Below are 16,389 nucleotides of genomic sequence, written 5' to 3'. Positions count from 1 at the left end.
ATAACATAATAGGGAGAGCCATGACATTCCAGCAAAATTTTATGGATTGATGAAATGTAGGGAACCATTTCCTCGAAAAAAATAAGCAGAGCAGGCTCTGTAAACTTTAAGCAAAATAAATAATTGGGAGGAAACACTGAGGTCAGAAATCACAGAAGATTAATATTAAATATATGGCATGTAAAATGCATTAGAATTATTTCACACTACTTTCATGAGCCAAAAATAAAGAGGATATTGCAAAGGGGCCTTAAATTACATTTATAAAAGGCAGAAAGATAAACTGGAACACTGGAATGAGAAAGGGTATTCTTGTCCTAGGTCAAGAGAACATTTTGAAACCTCTGGTGGTTACTGAAATTTTTCTTTAAAGTAGGCAAAAAAGTTAGTAAGAATTGTTAGTATGTCCAACACTGCATATATTGCAATGGTGGTTCCATTTCTTTAGATCTTTGGATGGTGATGATTCTCTGGAATTTACAAAATAAAGATAGGAAGGGAGAGAAGGAAGGAGGAAGGGAGAGAGGTTGAAAGTAAGAGAGAGGGGGAGAGAGAGACAGAGAGACAGAGACAAAGAGACAGAGAGAGAAGGTGAGAATAGACACATTAAGGGGACAGTTGCGCTTAGATGCATTGGAAACTGTGTGAAAGAATTTTTTCTTTTTTGTAGTTGCAATGTATTGGCCTCCTATGGCATTCAGTGTACTGTATTGAGGTTAGTGGTATGGACTGAATGTTTATGTCCCCCCAGAATTCATATGTTGAAGCCCTAATCCCCAGTGTGATGGTATTTGGAGGTGAAACCTTTTGAAGTAAGTAGATTTAGATGAAGTTTTGAGGGTGGAGACCTCGTGATGGGATTAGTGCCCTTATAAGAAGATGAAGAGACCAGAGCTTGCTCTCTCTCCCTTGTGAGGACACGGCAAGAAGACTGTAGTCTAAAACCTAGGATAGAGCCCTCACTAGGAATCTGACCATGCTGGCATTCTGTTCTGGGACTTTTAACTTCTGGAACTGTGGGAAACAAATGTTTTTTCTTTAAGCCACCCAATCTGTGGTATTCTGTTATAGCAGCCTGAACAGGTTAATATAGCCAGTGATGCTAAACACCTACAAAGAACTGCCCTGCCCAAATGAAACTAGTGTTCCTGTTGTTTCCATTGAGAAACTCTGAATCTTACCCAAAGTGAGTAAGCTGGATTTTTTGTGAGCACTCCTTATTCAGGAGCTACACACTTGAGATGGGACCAAAGACAGTGACTAAAACAAGAAAACCAAGTTAACCTTCTGTTTCCATGACTGGTGCAATCTACAGCTATGACCAAGGCCTCTACCTGTATGTTAATTTGACGTCTTCACTGAGTTCTATATTTCTCATTTATGAGGCAGGCAAAATACTTTGTAAAACTTTTGCAGAATTTGTTCTTGAATTATTTAATAATATTAAAATCAAAAGTCCATGTTCAAGGAATGAAGTTAACAGAGTATTATTATAATGTTGCCTGAAAGCTCTTCTTCTGACCCAGAAATAAAAAAATATTTACCTGACTCTTTCAGAGGATTCATTTTTCCACACTACTTCTGAATTAACCATTCCCAAAATAAAAATTCATTTTTTATGTGTTAAAGACATCATAAGTAGAAGATTCACATTCATCCTTATAATACAAAATAGGACTTCATTTCCTCAAGGCAGAGAGTACTTCAGTTATGGGGCAGACAACTGTTACCCAACAGCAAGGATATAAATTTCATGGTCCCATCCCCATGCTCCAATAAATAATCAATGAAAAAACAACATAGAAATAGTTAGCTAGAATCTAACCTTAGTTACTCCACCATCCTTGGAGAGAAGCACACATACAAAGAAAGGATCATTGTTCACCTTCAAGCCACAATACTTTGATATTTCCCACATGATAATTCTTTCCTAAAAGGGGATCATTTTCAAAGGAATCTTTTTAGCTTGAGTCATTCCCTTGCAGTCCATAGGTAGAGATTGTCACACATAAACTATATTGACGTAAAGAAGAGACTGTCCTCCTAGAGCGCCCATTGTGGGTGGTAGAATTCTTTGCTCAGCTTTTTCTGAATTTTAGCTTTTCAGAGCATTCAGGGTTAGAGGAACAGAATACATAGATGTGAAATACTGTATCACAGGAACAGAAAATAGGCCAAATTGCCAATTAGAGTAAGGTTTGTTTAAAATAGAAAAGGTATCATGATAATATGATAATATCCTTCCTCTCATGGTTGATACACACCTGCTTGGAATAAGCATTTTTAAATGTAATTAAAACTTATTACTTTACTTAAAACCATATTCCCTTATAGCTTGAATTCCCATCTTTTTTCTTTTTCTTTATTCACATTAAGTCTTTGTAGGTCATCTATAGAAACAGAAAAAATGTGTGCCTTTCCTGACCTCATAAGGAAACTGCGGGTAGATCTCTTACTACATTTTGTTTCCTTTTTTGTGACTTTTTTTTTTTTTTAATACTGCCGCTGCTAACTAGAAAAAATTTTCCTACCCTTACTTGAGGTCATCCAATTCTCCTGCTCCAAAGTCAAGGATTCTGTGAATCTCATTCCTTTAGCAACTGAAGCCTGAGAGAACAGCTGTGAATGAACCTCTAAAGACTGTAATGCAAGGACATCAAGTAAGAATCAGGTCATATCTACACAGTAACCTCATGTGCATGACATTTCAATGGGCTTTTGGAATAGTGAAGATATTCACCTCAATCCCAAGGTGTTTCCTTCAAAGAAAGATAAACTTAGATGTTATTTTTTACCCTCTTTTTCTTGTTAAATCTTTCCAGGCAGGGACTGTGTCTCATGTTTACTTTCTGTAGCTCTCAGGACCTACAGTGCATGTTGTGTGTAGGGAATATGGTCATCCTGGGCTAGAGGCTTTGGTTGGTCTCTTAAAATGTTTGTTATTTTTTGCTGTTGTTTTTTTCATCATTTGTTCTCAGCTAGAGGAGAGGCAAAAGAGAGTATAAAAGGAAAAAAAAAATGTAGGTGAAGGAAATAGGAATTGAAGAAAAAGTTCATTAGAGGAACTGTGTAACTGTATGGAAGAGAATGGAGTAAAGCCTCAGAGAGCAAGTGGGCAGAGAAGTGAGGAGAAGAGACTGCACTGTAATGTTAATAAAGGTGAGGAAGTTTGATGAGAATTTCTTATCAATCCTCTAAGTCCTCTTCTATGCATGTTCCCCACTCTAGTTTATTTCTCATAATCTCTAAGTCTTCACATATGTAACATTCATAAATATTGGCAGTGAAGACCCAAGGGGAATCCTGGGCTTAGCTGTTAGCATATTTCATTCATAGAATCACAAACCATGTCCTTTTAGATGCTCTTCATCTCTTGACTGGACATTTTCATAACCTCTTAACTGGCTGCCCTGCTTTTGGACTTCATGCTCCCATGAAGGATGATGGTCCTGCAGCAGAAGTCTTTCACAGTCTCCTCACCTACAGAAACATGGGAACTTCTTTCACGTAAGCCTCTCTGGACAAGATCCATACCTCTCGCTCAAACCCCAGTTCTCACCAAGTGTACTTTACTTTCTAGCAATATCCAAAGACCAGAAGTTCATGCCTTTGCATCTTTGGTCTATTATGTTCTATAAAAATTTGTGGGAGAAAAGGAGTATTCCTGGTATTCCCTTTTTTTCATACTGGCTGACTACTAAACAGCAATTTTTCTTTTAAAACCCAACACAGACATAACATCCTCTGGCAAGATTTTTCTGACTCAGTTTCATTCTAGATGTTTTGAATAGGTTTCACCCTCCCTGATGTCTTTGAAGTTGCAAAACGCATCAATTGGTGCACATATGTCATCTTACAGCTCTGTGCTTATGTGTCTATCTGCTCTATAAACTAATGAACTTCTTAATCTCTGTATCCAAGATTTTGGCACATACCAGAGAATCAGCTAATGGTTGAACTGAATTACCGACATCATTTACAGAAAGAACAAGTCATTTAGAATGTAACAATTAACATGATATTTTGTATATAGTACTTGGAAAATTCCTAGATATTTACTCTAGAATTTATTGTGATTCCCTGGACTCAAAAGAGAGAAGGCCACTTAGAATTTGATAAACTTTTGATATCATTGTCAATAATGATGTACAGAAACATTTAATGAGAAAGGAACCTCCTTCCCAGGCATTATTTTTAGATCTCCAGGTTCCTAATATTGAGATATAATTTTCAGAATGTAGATTTTTTTTTGCTCCAAATTTTTTTGATAAAATATCTATGCTATGCCTAAGCCACTGATCTATTTTATTCTATGTTTATAAATAAAAAAATTAGAACATTAACAGAACTATTTGTTATTTCTTCTCTGGTGAATGTAATCTCTCAATTCTTAGTAAGAATATATAACCACTTTTACTTTTTACTGGTAAAATTATCATTATAGTGTTTTAATGCCTGAGCCTTGCATTAAAATCCACCCTCCAGAGATCAACGTTCAAATGGAAGTAACAAGAGACAAAATCTCCCCAGAAAAAAATGTAAATACCACAGGAACCGACAAACTTAAACAACAACCCCCCCCCATTTTCTTTCTTAGTCTCTCATTGCTTAATTAAGTCCTCAGAAGAATCTTTCTATTGACAATAAGTGGACCCAAGCGAGAAAAATATTCACAAAAACAAAGAACAAGTGTCAGAAGCAAGCTTATTGTTAATGACCTTAATTTAAACCTCAGTGTCCCTTCAAATCATATTTAATCCTCATTTATCAGTATGTGGATGTGTGTTTTACGTTCAGTGAAATTCAGTTTTTAGAAATGTGAGGGACCAGAATCTTTTTATCTAGGAGTATGCCCTTCATGTTATGTTTAGATAGATGGAAAACTATACAATTTGCTCTGACCACAGAACCATTATTAGTATATACTCAAAAGTTTATTTAATAAGAAGTTCAGTATCTTTTTGCTTTAAGTAACAAGATATACAATTTAAAGTGGCAGAAATTTTGAGAAGCTCATTATCATCTATGAGCTATCAAGCAGGAGAATTCCAATGATGTCTACTTTTTTCTCTGCCTTCTTCAACACTGTTATGTTTCTCTTCATAATTATAAGACAGCAAAAGCAGTTCCCAGCTTCATACATAGACTCCAATATGACAGTGAAAAAGAGAAAAGACCTTTCCTCCCCTGGTTCTCCTTTTATTAAAGAGAAACTTTTCTAATAACTCACAAGCAGACTGCCCATCAAAACTCATTGGTGAGGATCAGGTCATATGCCCTTGACTAGCTGCAAGGGAGGGTGGGAGAAGAAGTTTTAGCCTTTTCCATCTTTATAAAAGTAGATTGGTTCTGTCAACAGGAATAAGAGGTCAGGTGGAAGAAGGCTTAAACATGTCAAATAATGTAAAGCTGAATGACATATACACTGCCCATTAAACCTATAAATGTTATCAAGCATAGTACTTGGTAGTAAATATAGATAGTAATTTCTTTAAAATAAATTTATTTATTTTTGCCTGCGTTGGGTCTTCGTTGCTGCGCGCAGGCTTTCTCTAGTTGCGGCGAGCGGGGACTACTTTTCCACTGCGGTGCGCAGGCTTCTCATTGAGGTGGCTTCTCTTGTTGCGGAGCTCGGGCTCTAGGCGCGGGGACTTCAGTAGCTGTGGCAGACAGGCTCAGTAGTTGTGGCGCACGGGCTTAGTTGCTCCGCGGCATGTGGGATCTTCCCGGGCCAGGGCTCGAACCCGTGTCCCCTGCATTGGCAGGCGGATTCTTAACTACTGCGCCACCAGGGAAGTCCCTAGATGGTATTTTGTTTTTGTTTTTGCTTTTTTCTGGTACGTGGGCCTCTCACTGCTGTGGCCTCTCCTGTGGCGGAGCACAGGCTCCGGACGCGCAGGCTCAGCGGCCACGGCTCGCGGGCCCAGCCGCTCCGCGGCATTCGGGATTCTCCCGAACCAGGGCACGAACCCATGTCCCCTGCATCGGCAGGCGGACCCTCAACCACTGCGCCACCAGGGAAGCCCGATGGTAATTTTTTTAATGCTGCTGCACTTGTTTTGAATTCATTGACCTCTAGAACCATTTCACACACATTAGTAAAGACTATGAAGACTTTAAAGAATCTATGAATAGAAACAGAAATTTTGAGAATTGATTTTTGTTTTCAAATAACTTCCGGTACCATTTACTAAGCTATTGTCTCTCAACTTTATATCTGCCCTTCTATAGTCCACTTTGTGAAGTGGGGACTTGAGTTACAAGTGACACTTTTCCTCTGCTGGCTTCCTGTTTGGCTCTGCCATTAGAGGGCACTAGGAAGAGAGTGGAAGCCTTGAAGCGGATGAAGGGACTTGCTCCCTTTCTGAGTCTGTCTTTCTGCTTGTTCTTCCCATGTACCTTTGAAACACTTTTTAACCCCGCAGTGGCAGATCATTCCAATAGCAGTTGCTAATTCCAGTTTGTAGTTTTCCAGTGCTCACAGAACCAATCCCAGAGTCCCTCTTCAGTAACACCAGCACTAGCTGGCCAGAACATCGTTCTCAAAGGTCTGAGTGCCCGCTGCATGGGCAATGCCTCTGATGTCAGAAAAGAGACACCAGCCTAGCCAAGCAGTGAACTTTCACACAGGTCTATAGAGCACCTCCTTTAAACTTCTAAATTTTAATAATCTCAACTTCTTTACTTGGTTTCTCCAGTCCAAGAGGAGGCTGCTTCTCGAAGCTGCTCCCTCTGCAATACATTAGCTTAGTGTTCCCCTTTTGCCTTTCCAGTTCTTCACTATCTAGTCATTAGTTCTTTATCGATTGATTCTCTAATAGGCTAAATTTGTTCTTTTTTTAGGGGAGATTACAGGTTTTAAAAAATTTACCAAAAGGAGCTTCGACTATTTCTGCATCCTTATAATCATGTCCATCTCCTGTTTTTCTTTGATGTTCAGATACCATATTTTTTTCCATAACCTTAAAGGGTGAGATGCTTTTGTCTGCAACTCTTCACGCCCATCACCATAATATTTAAAACGATTTGAACAAAAAAAATCTCTGTGTTGGGATAGCAAACATATTTAATATTTTTTCAACCATTTCCTTTTATTTTATTAAGTTCAGTGTATACTCCTATATTACAAGTTTCTCCAGGCTCCAAATTCATGGCTTTGAAATTAATACATTCCCAAGAGAACTGTGGTTAGCAAAAGAGGGGAGGCAGCATTAGGGGTGGAAAAAAGAGAAGGACAGTAATTTTTTTGAAAACAGAGGGACAGTAGGATAGCAATGATAACAAGGAAAGAACTAGAGGTGGTGGCAATAGTGAGCTGCCAGAGGAGATGAAACAGTCCCTGGTTATCTCTACAAGTAAATGGAAAAGGAGGGCTTTAAGGTTTGGCCTTGTGGTTTATGACACATGACACGATGACCCTTCCTGAATGTCCAGACTGACTGGACCGTTTAACTTGGGACAACCTTGAATTCATTTCAGGAAGATAGACTACTCAAGAAGGCTTAAAGATCTGCACTTAAAGACTAACTGAATGAATTCAAACGCAAAGCGGGAAACATCTTTCATATTCATTTTAAAAGCTTTCAAAAATGCTATTTAAAGCTAAAATGCAGAAGGAGTAAGATTAGTCAGACAAATAGTGTGAAATATTTGGGGCAAGAATTGGGATGAAGTGAGGAGGAAGAGAAGGATTAAAAGATTTGTTGCCTAAGGGGTGTCATTATGCCTGTGACATATTTCCCAAGAAATTTTTAATCTTGAAGTTTTCTACTTCTGTGCTTTCAAAAACCAGCCTAGATACAGTCTTAAAAGTGTGTGATTCAGGGGAAATGTGAGATATATCACTGATTACTTTGAGTTCCCAACTGTCTTATTTTTATAGCTATCTATAGCCATATAGCTGACAATAAACTATATAATAAATGTCAGCTACTTCTCACAAGTTTTAAATTGTTTGCTTTCTACCTGTGAAACACTGAGGGAAATTAATTTTTTTCTCTAAGTTAACCCTTAGGGGCAGCAATCAGAGAAACTCTGATTTTTATAAAACTTCTTTCAAAGAATGTTTGACTTGAATGCGGTAACCTGCTTCCTAAACTGGAGCTTTGTAGAGCTTTATGAGTAGGTAAAATAACACAGTTTTTGTTTTAAATTTAAGATTAGCAGTAGACTAACCAATCCACCTTTGCAGACAAACAGAGTTCTAGGAACTCTAGTCCCTGTGTTCTATGTGGAGCACCTCCATCTCCATCACTATTGGTGGCTCTTTTATCCCTCAATTGATGTAACTCCAACAGGGGGAAAATCCTGATGCTGAAAGCATCCATTTCTCATTCACTGAATGAGAATTCTCCCAGTCAGCCACCCGAGGTATCACTAAATTGAAGCATGCCCACTGTGATAAGCCTAAAGAGTCAAGAGCTGACCTAAATGGATGGAGGCAACCAGAAAAAGCATATTGAAGAAGGTAAGTTTTGAATGAAAGGAAAAGAATTAAATGATAGTAAGGGAGTAGAAAAGAATCTTATGAATGGCAGCAAATTACATAGTTTTGTTTCATATGAATTGAGTAGAAAAATGATTATAAGAATGTTTCAGTAAATGTGACATCATCTAGAAAGACAAAATATAGAATAGTGGTTATTTCTGACTATTTTGATAAATTTTCATTTATTTATTCGGCAAATATTTTTGAGCACCTACCATTGTCATTTGTCTTTTATTTTAGTACTCAGCTGTGGAGTGTATATGTATATATAGATTTATAAGATGTAATACATCTTTAAATGAATATTCTGAGTCTTAAGTTGCTTATCCTCTTTCCCTCTTTTTTGTAGATTGCTATGATTTCCATACCTTATCTCATTTAGTCTTTTCCATAACCCTGTTAGGTTGAATGTTATGCCTATTTTACATGCGGAAACTGAGGCTCAGAGGTATTTAGTGATAGACCCAAGCTCGCACATCTAGAAACGGAACCCAGCTCTGTTTGACTCCCAAAGTGCTCTTTTTTTTTAAAATTAATTAATTTATTTTTGGCTCTGTTGGGTCTTCCTTTCTGTGTGAGGGCTTTCTCTAGTTGTGGCGAGCTGGGGCCACTCTTCATCACGGTGCGCGGGCCTCTCTCTCTTGATGCGGAGCACAGGCTCCAGACGCGCAGGCTCAGTAGTTGTGGCTCACGGGCCCAGCTGCTCCGCGGCATGTGGGATCTTCCCAGACCAGGGCTCGAACCCATGTCCCCTGCATTGGCAGGCAGATTCTCAACCACTGCGCCATCAGGGAAGCCCCCAAAGTACTCTTAACTGCTATACCAGCTGCCTGCCTGATTTGAGGAAAGTGATAGTGGGCAACTGCCAGCAAGTTTACTTGAATAGATAATCTATGGAACACAGTAGTGAAAAAAGAAGATTTAAAATGAGTATTTAAGTAAGCCATAAAACTACCATTACTGAACTCAAAAGGGACAAAATGAAAACAGTGACTGCAAAGGAGGATTGATAGACATATACAGATGTATATTTAGAGATAGGAATTGGAAGCAACCAGAAGTGTTTTTTAAAGTCATGCTAGAAATAGTCATAGCATGACATAGGGAGCAGGACTATGTTCATGGATACTTGAAGAGAGATTCAACTGAAGTTGGGAAGGTGGATGTGAGGAGAGAAGGTGATGGAAAAGTTAAAAACGATCCCCAATTTGGCAAGCTTAGGAAGCCAAGATGGTAAATATATTGTATCTGATAAAAAATCTGGAATGGAGTGGTTATTTTAGGTGTGGTGAAAGATGAATTTGATATTCAAAATTCATATAATCAGGAACTGCATTGTGTATTTAAAGTAAAATTCCATGGCATCTTCTCCAGCTTTTATCCACCCCAAATTCAAACTTTTTTTTTTTTTTGGCCTCTCACCGCTATGGCCTCTCCCGCTGTGGAGCACAGGCTCCAGATGCGCAGGCCCAGCGGCCACAGCTCACGGGCCTAGCCGCTCCGTGGCATGTGGGACCCTCCCAGACCGGGGCACGAACCCACGTCCCCTGCATCGGCAGGCGGACTCCAAACCACTGTGCCACCAGGGAAGCCCTTGCGCCACCAGGGAAGCCCTCAAACTTTTAATCCCCCACCACAGCAAAAAGATCAAAACGCTTTATAGGAAAAAATAATTTGGAAAGTCTGGGTTATAAAGCCATACGAACTTGGCATTGATATCTCAATAATGGATTTTGTTAGATCACAGATCTATTTCTAGCAGCCCTATGCAAAGATTGTGAAGACTGGATTTTTTTTTTTCCACCCACAATTGGTACATAAGCTTGTTAGGTATCAAGAGTCCTCCCTCCCTCCCTCCTTCCTTCCTTCCTTCCTTCCTCCTTCCCTCCTTCTTGTTTTGGTTGTAGGTAAAATTCACAGGACATGTACTTGTGTCACTGTGGCTCCTCAAGATATTGACTAATGATTTTAGTTATATAACTGACTCTGATTAATAGAATATATATTAATTCTGGGTATATTTTATAGATTTGTCTCTTTAACTGATCCTAATAAATATGTCCCTTTGGGCCCCATCCTGTTTATTCAGAGAATAATTTGTTCTGGATTTATAGTCAATAAATAAATCACCAAAGTGTCCCAGGACATACTAGACACCACTAATCTATAGGAAGATTTGCACCAGTCGAGTCTGTTTTATTCAGGCAAATATTTCCTTATTAATTCAATACAAACCAACTTCTCAAAATTATATATATATTTTTTTGGTAAATGTGTGTCCATGTTTCCATCATTAACTTACAAAACTTTATTCCAGTTTAAAATGTTAACATACTTCTCCCTTTAAAAAAAATAAAATTGTCAGAATTTTTCTCCTAATTTACTCATTTCTTCTCTTGAAAGAAAAATTAATAATCTCTATGCTCTAAGGTCTATATTTATCTCCTTGAACATTTTTCCACTTCCTCACCAAACAAGAAAAACAATAAAGAGGTAAACTAAAGAAATGGAAAGAGAGAGAAAAGAACAACTATAGGCACCAAAGTCTGATCTGATTCATAATAATAGAACGGAAATGATTTTTACAAACTTATGGCATTACATATGAGGACTGCATCTTTCAGAGTTTGAGTTATCAATAGAAAATATAAATTTGTTCAACATTTTCTAGTAAATATTTCATACTGTTTTTCTGTAAATTTTACGGCTTGTCACAGATATACACTTCCTAAATGATGATTCTGTAAAAGGAAGACATTACCCAGAGTTACACTATTGCTGTCACTTCATACTTACAGCAACTGCCTCCAGGATTTGTTTGACAGCATCTGCAGCATCTCGTTCACTATAATATCCCTTTTCCACAATCCTAAAAAAAAAAACCATGAAATCCTTCTCAGACACATGCATCCAGTTGAGTAGATGTTAAAAGAAGTTAAATTAACGTTAAAGAAGATTTATCTAAACAATTGCAGCAGGCTACCATGACACGAGGGGAAAGATTTCCATAAGTTGGCACTCTAGAAGTCTTTAGGTTTATTTTGCCTAGGCTTGAAGTTTCCATCCTATTGAGGACAAAAAATTCTTTTTAAACTTTGTATTGCAAATCATTTAAAACATATACCAAGTAGGCAATATACCATGAACCATCCCATTTAACTGTCACACTGCTTCAGCAATTATCAATTCATGGCCAATGTTGTTTTATCTATCTAATTAATTACTTCCCTTCCTCCTTTATTATTTTAAAGCAAATATCAGACATCATATAATTTCATTTATAGATATTTAAGGAGGTATCTCTAAAAATAAAGGACCTTTTAAAAATCATAACTACAATGCCGTTATGTCCATAAATTACAATTCCTTAACATTATCAAATATGCAGTGTTTCAACTTTCTAATTGTATTAAACATGTTAAAATTTGTTTGTTTGTTTTTTTGAATCAATATCCAAGTAAGGTTCATGCAATTGATTGGTTGATATGTCTCTTATTCTCTTTTTACCTGTAGCTCCTCTCTCCCATTCCCTCACTCACTTTCTCTCATCTGCTTTTCTTTTCCAAATAAATGACTTGCTCTTTTTGTATAGATTTGGGCAAGAAATTATTCTTTGAAATTAAAGTCTTTCCTTTTTTAATTTCAAGAATTTTCCTGAGTTAGAATATTTCATATTTATTTTCTTCCATTGCTTTGGTTTTCTTCTTTGGGGTATGCAATTACACACATATAAGAGGTTTTCTACTTTATGGACCCAAATAAACAAAATAAGAAATGAAAGAAGAGAAATAACAACAAATACCACAGAGATACAAAAAAAAATCATAAGAGAATACCGTGAACATTTAAATGTCAACAAATTTGACAACCTAGAAGAGATAGAAAATTTTCTAGAAACATACAACCTGTCAAGACTAAATCAGGAAGAAACAGACAATCTGAACAGACTGATCAGTAATACTGAAATTGAATTTGTAATAAAAAAAAAAAAACAAACTCCCAGCAAACATAAGTCCAGGAGCAGACAGCTTCATAGGGAATTCTAGCAAACATATAAAAGAGAATTAATATCTATCCTTCTCAGACTATTCCAAAAAATTTAAGAGGAGGGAAAACTCCAAAATTTATTCTCTGAGGCCACCATTACCCTGATACTAAAACGCCAAAGACAATACAAAACAAAGAAAATTATGGGCCAATATCTCTGATGAATATAGATGCAAAAATCCTCAATGAAATATTAGCAAACCAAATTCAACAATATATAAAAAAGGATCATACACTATGATCAAGTGGGATTTATTCCAAGGATGCAAGGACAGTTCAATATTTGCATATCAATCAATGTGATGCACCACATTAACAAAAGGAAGGATAAAAATCACATGATCATCTCAATAGATGCAGAAAAAGCATTTGACAAAACTCAACATCCATTCATGATAAAAACTCTCATCAAACTGGGTATAGAAGGAACATATCTCACAATAATAAAGGCCACTTAAGACAAACCCATATAAAAAAAAAAAAACAAACCCATAGCTAATAACATACTCAACAGTGAAAAGCTAAGAGCCTTTCCTCTAAAGTCAGGAACAAGACAAGGATGTCCATGCTCTCCACTTCTATTTAACACAGTATTGGAAGTCTTAGCCACAGAAATCCAACAAGAAAAAGAAGTAAAATCATCCAAATTGGGAGAGAAGAGGTAAAACTAACTATCTGCAGATGACATGATACTATAATATAGAAAATCCTAAAGTCTCTACAAAAAAACTATAAGAACTAATAAATGAATTCAGGCAAATTGCAAGATGCAAGATTAATATACAGAAATCTATTGCTTTTCAATACACTAATAATGAACTACCAGAAAGAGAAAGGAAGAAAATAATCCTGTTTAAAATTGTGTCAAAAAGAATAAAATGCCTAGGAATAAACTTAACCAAGGAAGTGAAAGACCTATACTTTGAAAACTATAAAACACTGATGAAGGAAATTGAAGGTGATACAAAGAAATGAAAAGATATCCCATGTTCTTGGATTGGAAGAATTAATATTGTTAAAATTTCCATACTACCCAAAGCAATCTACAGATTTAATGCAATCCCTATCAAACTACCCATGACATTTTCCACAGAACTAGAATAAATAATCCTAAAATTTCTATGGAACCATAAAAAACCCCAAGTTTTGAAAGCAATCTTGGGAAAAAAGAACAAAGCTGGAGGTATCACGGTCCCTGCCTTCAGACTATACTACAAAGCTACAGTAATCAAAACAGCATGGAACTGGTACAAAAACAGATACATAGATCAGTGGAACAGAATAGAGAGCTCAGAAATAAACCTACACACTTATAGTCAATTAATATATGACAAAAGAGGCAAGAGTATACAATGGAGAAAAGACAGTCCCTTCAATAAGTGGTACTGGGAAAACTGTACAGCTACTTGTATAAGAATGAGATTAGAACATTTCTTCATGCCATATACAAAAATAAACTCAAAATGGATTAAAGACGTAAATGTAAGACCTGAAACCATAAAACTCCTAGAAGAGATTGTAAGCAGAATACTCTTTGACATAAATTATAGCAATATTTTATCAGATCTGTCTCCTAAGCAAAAGAAGTAAAAGCAAAAGTAAGCAAATGGGACCTAATTAAATTTAAAAGTTTTTGCATTGCAAAGGAAACCACTGACAAAATGAAAAGACAATCTACTGAATGGGAGAAAATATCTGTAAATGATATGAACAATAAGGAATTAATATCTAACATATATAAAGAGCTCATACAAGTCAATATCAGAAAAACAAGCAAGCTGATTAAAAAATGGGCAGAAGACCAGAATAGACATTTACCCAAAGAAAACCTACAGATGGCCAACAGGCACATATAAAGATGCTTAACATCACTGATCATCAGAGAAATGCCAATCAGAATCATAGTGAAATATCACTTCACACCTTACAGAATGGTTATCATAAAAAAACCCACAAATAACAAATGTTGGCAAGGATGTGGGAAAAAGGGAACTCTTGTGCACTGTTGGTGGGAATGTAAATTGGTGCAACCATACTGGAAAACAGTAAAAAGGTTCTTCAAAAAACTGAAAATAGAACTACCATATGATCCAGCAATTTCACTCCTGGGTATATATCCAAAGAAAACGAAAACACTAATTCAAAAAGTTACATGCACCCCAATGTTCACAGCAGAATTATTTACAAGGGCCAAGATATGGAAGGAACCTAAGTGCCCATCAACAGATGAATGGATAAAGATGTGGTATATATACATAATGGAATATTACTAAGCCATTTTCATTCACAATTCGATTTTATCATCCATTCAAATAACTAAGCCAATCCAAATTTAAATGACAGACGCTTTAATTGGGCTTTAGTAGCTGAAACTGCTGAGACACTATACACTTCAAGCTTCTGATGACTTTTAAAACGCCTCCAGTGTACACATGTATATAGGATACTTTTATAACCTCCCTGATGAAAACCTAATATTGAAGTAGCAGCTGAACCCAGAGCCAGCACTTAGTGGTAGAGGCTGCAGGTCTCTCCTCTCCACCTTCTTTTGCACTTGGGAAGCACAGCAACATCTGGGTAGAGTTCTAGCTTTGACTTCTGTCTCCTCATCTCTTGGGGTCCATTCCTTAGCATGCTAACTTTTTTTTCTTGTTTTGTTTGTATCTTGTTTTTTTGTTTGTGTTGGGCTTTTGTTTTCCCTTTGTGTGTGTGTGGTTTGCAATGATGTTCTTGCCTAAACTTTGAATTGCACTTTTTAATAAATATTTGTAACAATTTTAAAAAAATGAATGAAATTCTGCCATTTGCAACAATGTGAATGGACCTAGAGAGAATTATGCTTTGTGAAATAAGTCAGACAGAGAAAGACAAATACTCTATGCTATCACTTATATGTGAAATCTAAAAAATAAAACAAACTAATATATATAACAAAACAGAAACAGATTCACAAAGAGAACAAACAAGTGGTTACCAGTGGGGAGAGGGGAGAAGGGAGGGGCACGATAAGGGTGACGGATTAAGACACAAACTACTATGTATAAAACAGATAAGCAACAAGGATATATTGAACAGCACAGGTACATATAGCCATTATTTTGTAATAACTTTAAGTGGAGTATAATCTATAAAAATATTTAATCACTACGTTGTACACCTGAAACTAATACTGTAAAACAAGCATACTTTAATTAAAGTTTTTCTACTTTTGATTTACATTGTTCTTTTTACTATGATTTTCTTAATTTTAGTTTATTTTGCAATATTAAGTTATAATTTCATCTATTTTGTGGGCATATCCTCCCGACATGCTTTCACTGCCTAAGGGGACCCTATTCTACTCCTTATTTTCTGTCCTCTTATAATCATTTTGTATTGTAATTAACTGAGCCACATCTCAGTTAAATTTGTTTTCTTAACCTTTTGACAGAGTGGTAGGTCAGGATATCTATTCTAGTTTCATGGCTCTCGACTTTCCGGTTACTTTCATGAAGCATTCAAAAATTGGAAACATACTTTCTGAGATCTCTTCTCTATCTGGAACATCATTCCCTTTCCTCTACCATCTCTACTCTGATTACTAAAGTCTCTTTCCAGAAGTTTCTCCTAAACACAGGTTTTTTTCCCCCCAAAGAGGCTTTAGATATTAATTTCATGAGTTCACAGGGCCTTGACTGCATTAGTCTCTTCAAACCTTACTGTGGGTGTAGCCCTCGCACTTCTCGAAAATTTGCATACCAAAAAGCCCTCAGCTGGGCTTCCCTGGTGGCGCAGTGGTTGAGAGTCCCCCTGCCGATGCAGGGGATACGTGTTCCTGCCCCGGTCCGGGAAGATCCCACATGCCGCGGAGCAGC

At 36.8% G+C, this 16,389-nt stretch overlaps 1 protein-coding gene across 3 annotated transcripts in view; it reads right to left on the bottom strand.

The window, feature by feature from the left end:
- Positions 1-16,389, bottom strand: part of CAMK4 (calcium/calmodulin dependent protein kinase IV) — a 231,915-nt gene that overhangs the window by 62,765 nt on the left and 152,761 nt on the right. For all 3 annotated transcript variants that reach the window (XM_067731417.1, XM_067731416.1, XM_067731418.1), the window contains one exon: positions 11,285-11,357. In XM_067731417.1, coding sequence (XP_067587518.1) covers positions 11,285-11,357 — 73 coding nt within the window. The remainder of the gene's footprint in view (positions 1-11,284; positions 11,358-16,389) is intronic.

Source organism: Pseudorca crassidens, chromosome 3 (genome assembly GCF_039906515.1).
Source record: "Pseudorca crassidens isolate mPseCra1 chromosome 3, mPseCra1.hap1, whole genome shotgun sequence".
Taxonomy (NCBI): domain Eukaryota; kingdom Metazoa; phylum Chordata; class Mammalia; order Artiodactyla; family Delphinidae; genus Pseudorca; species Pseudorca crassidens.
Note: the sequence above shows the minus strand (reverse complement) of the source record. Positions and strands in the feature narration are given on the sequence as shown.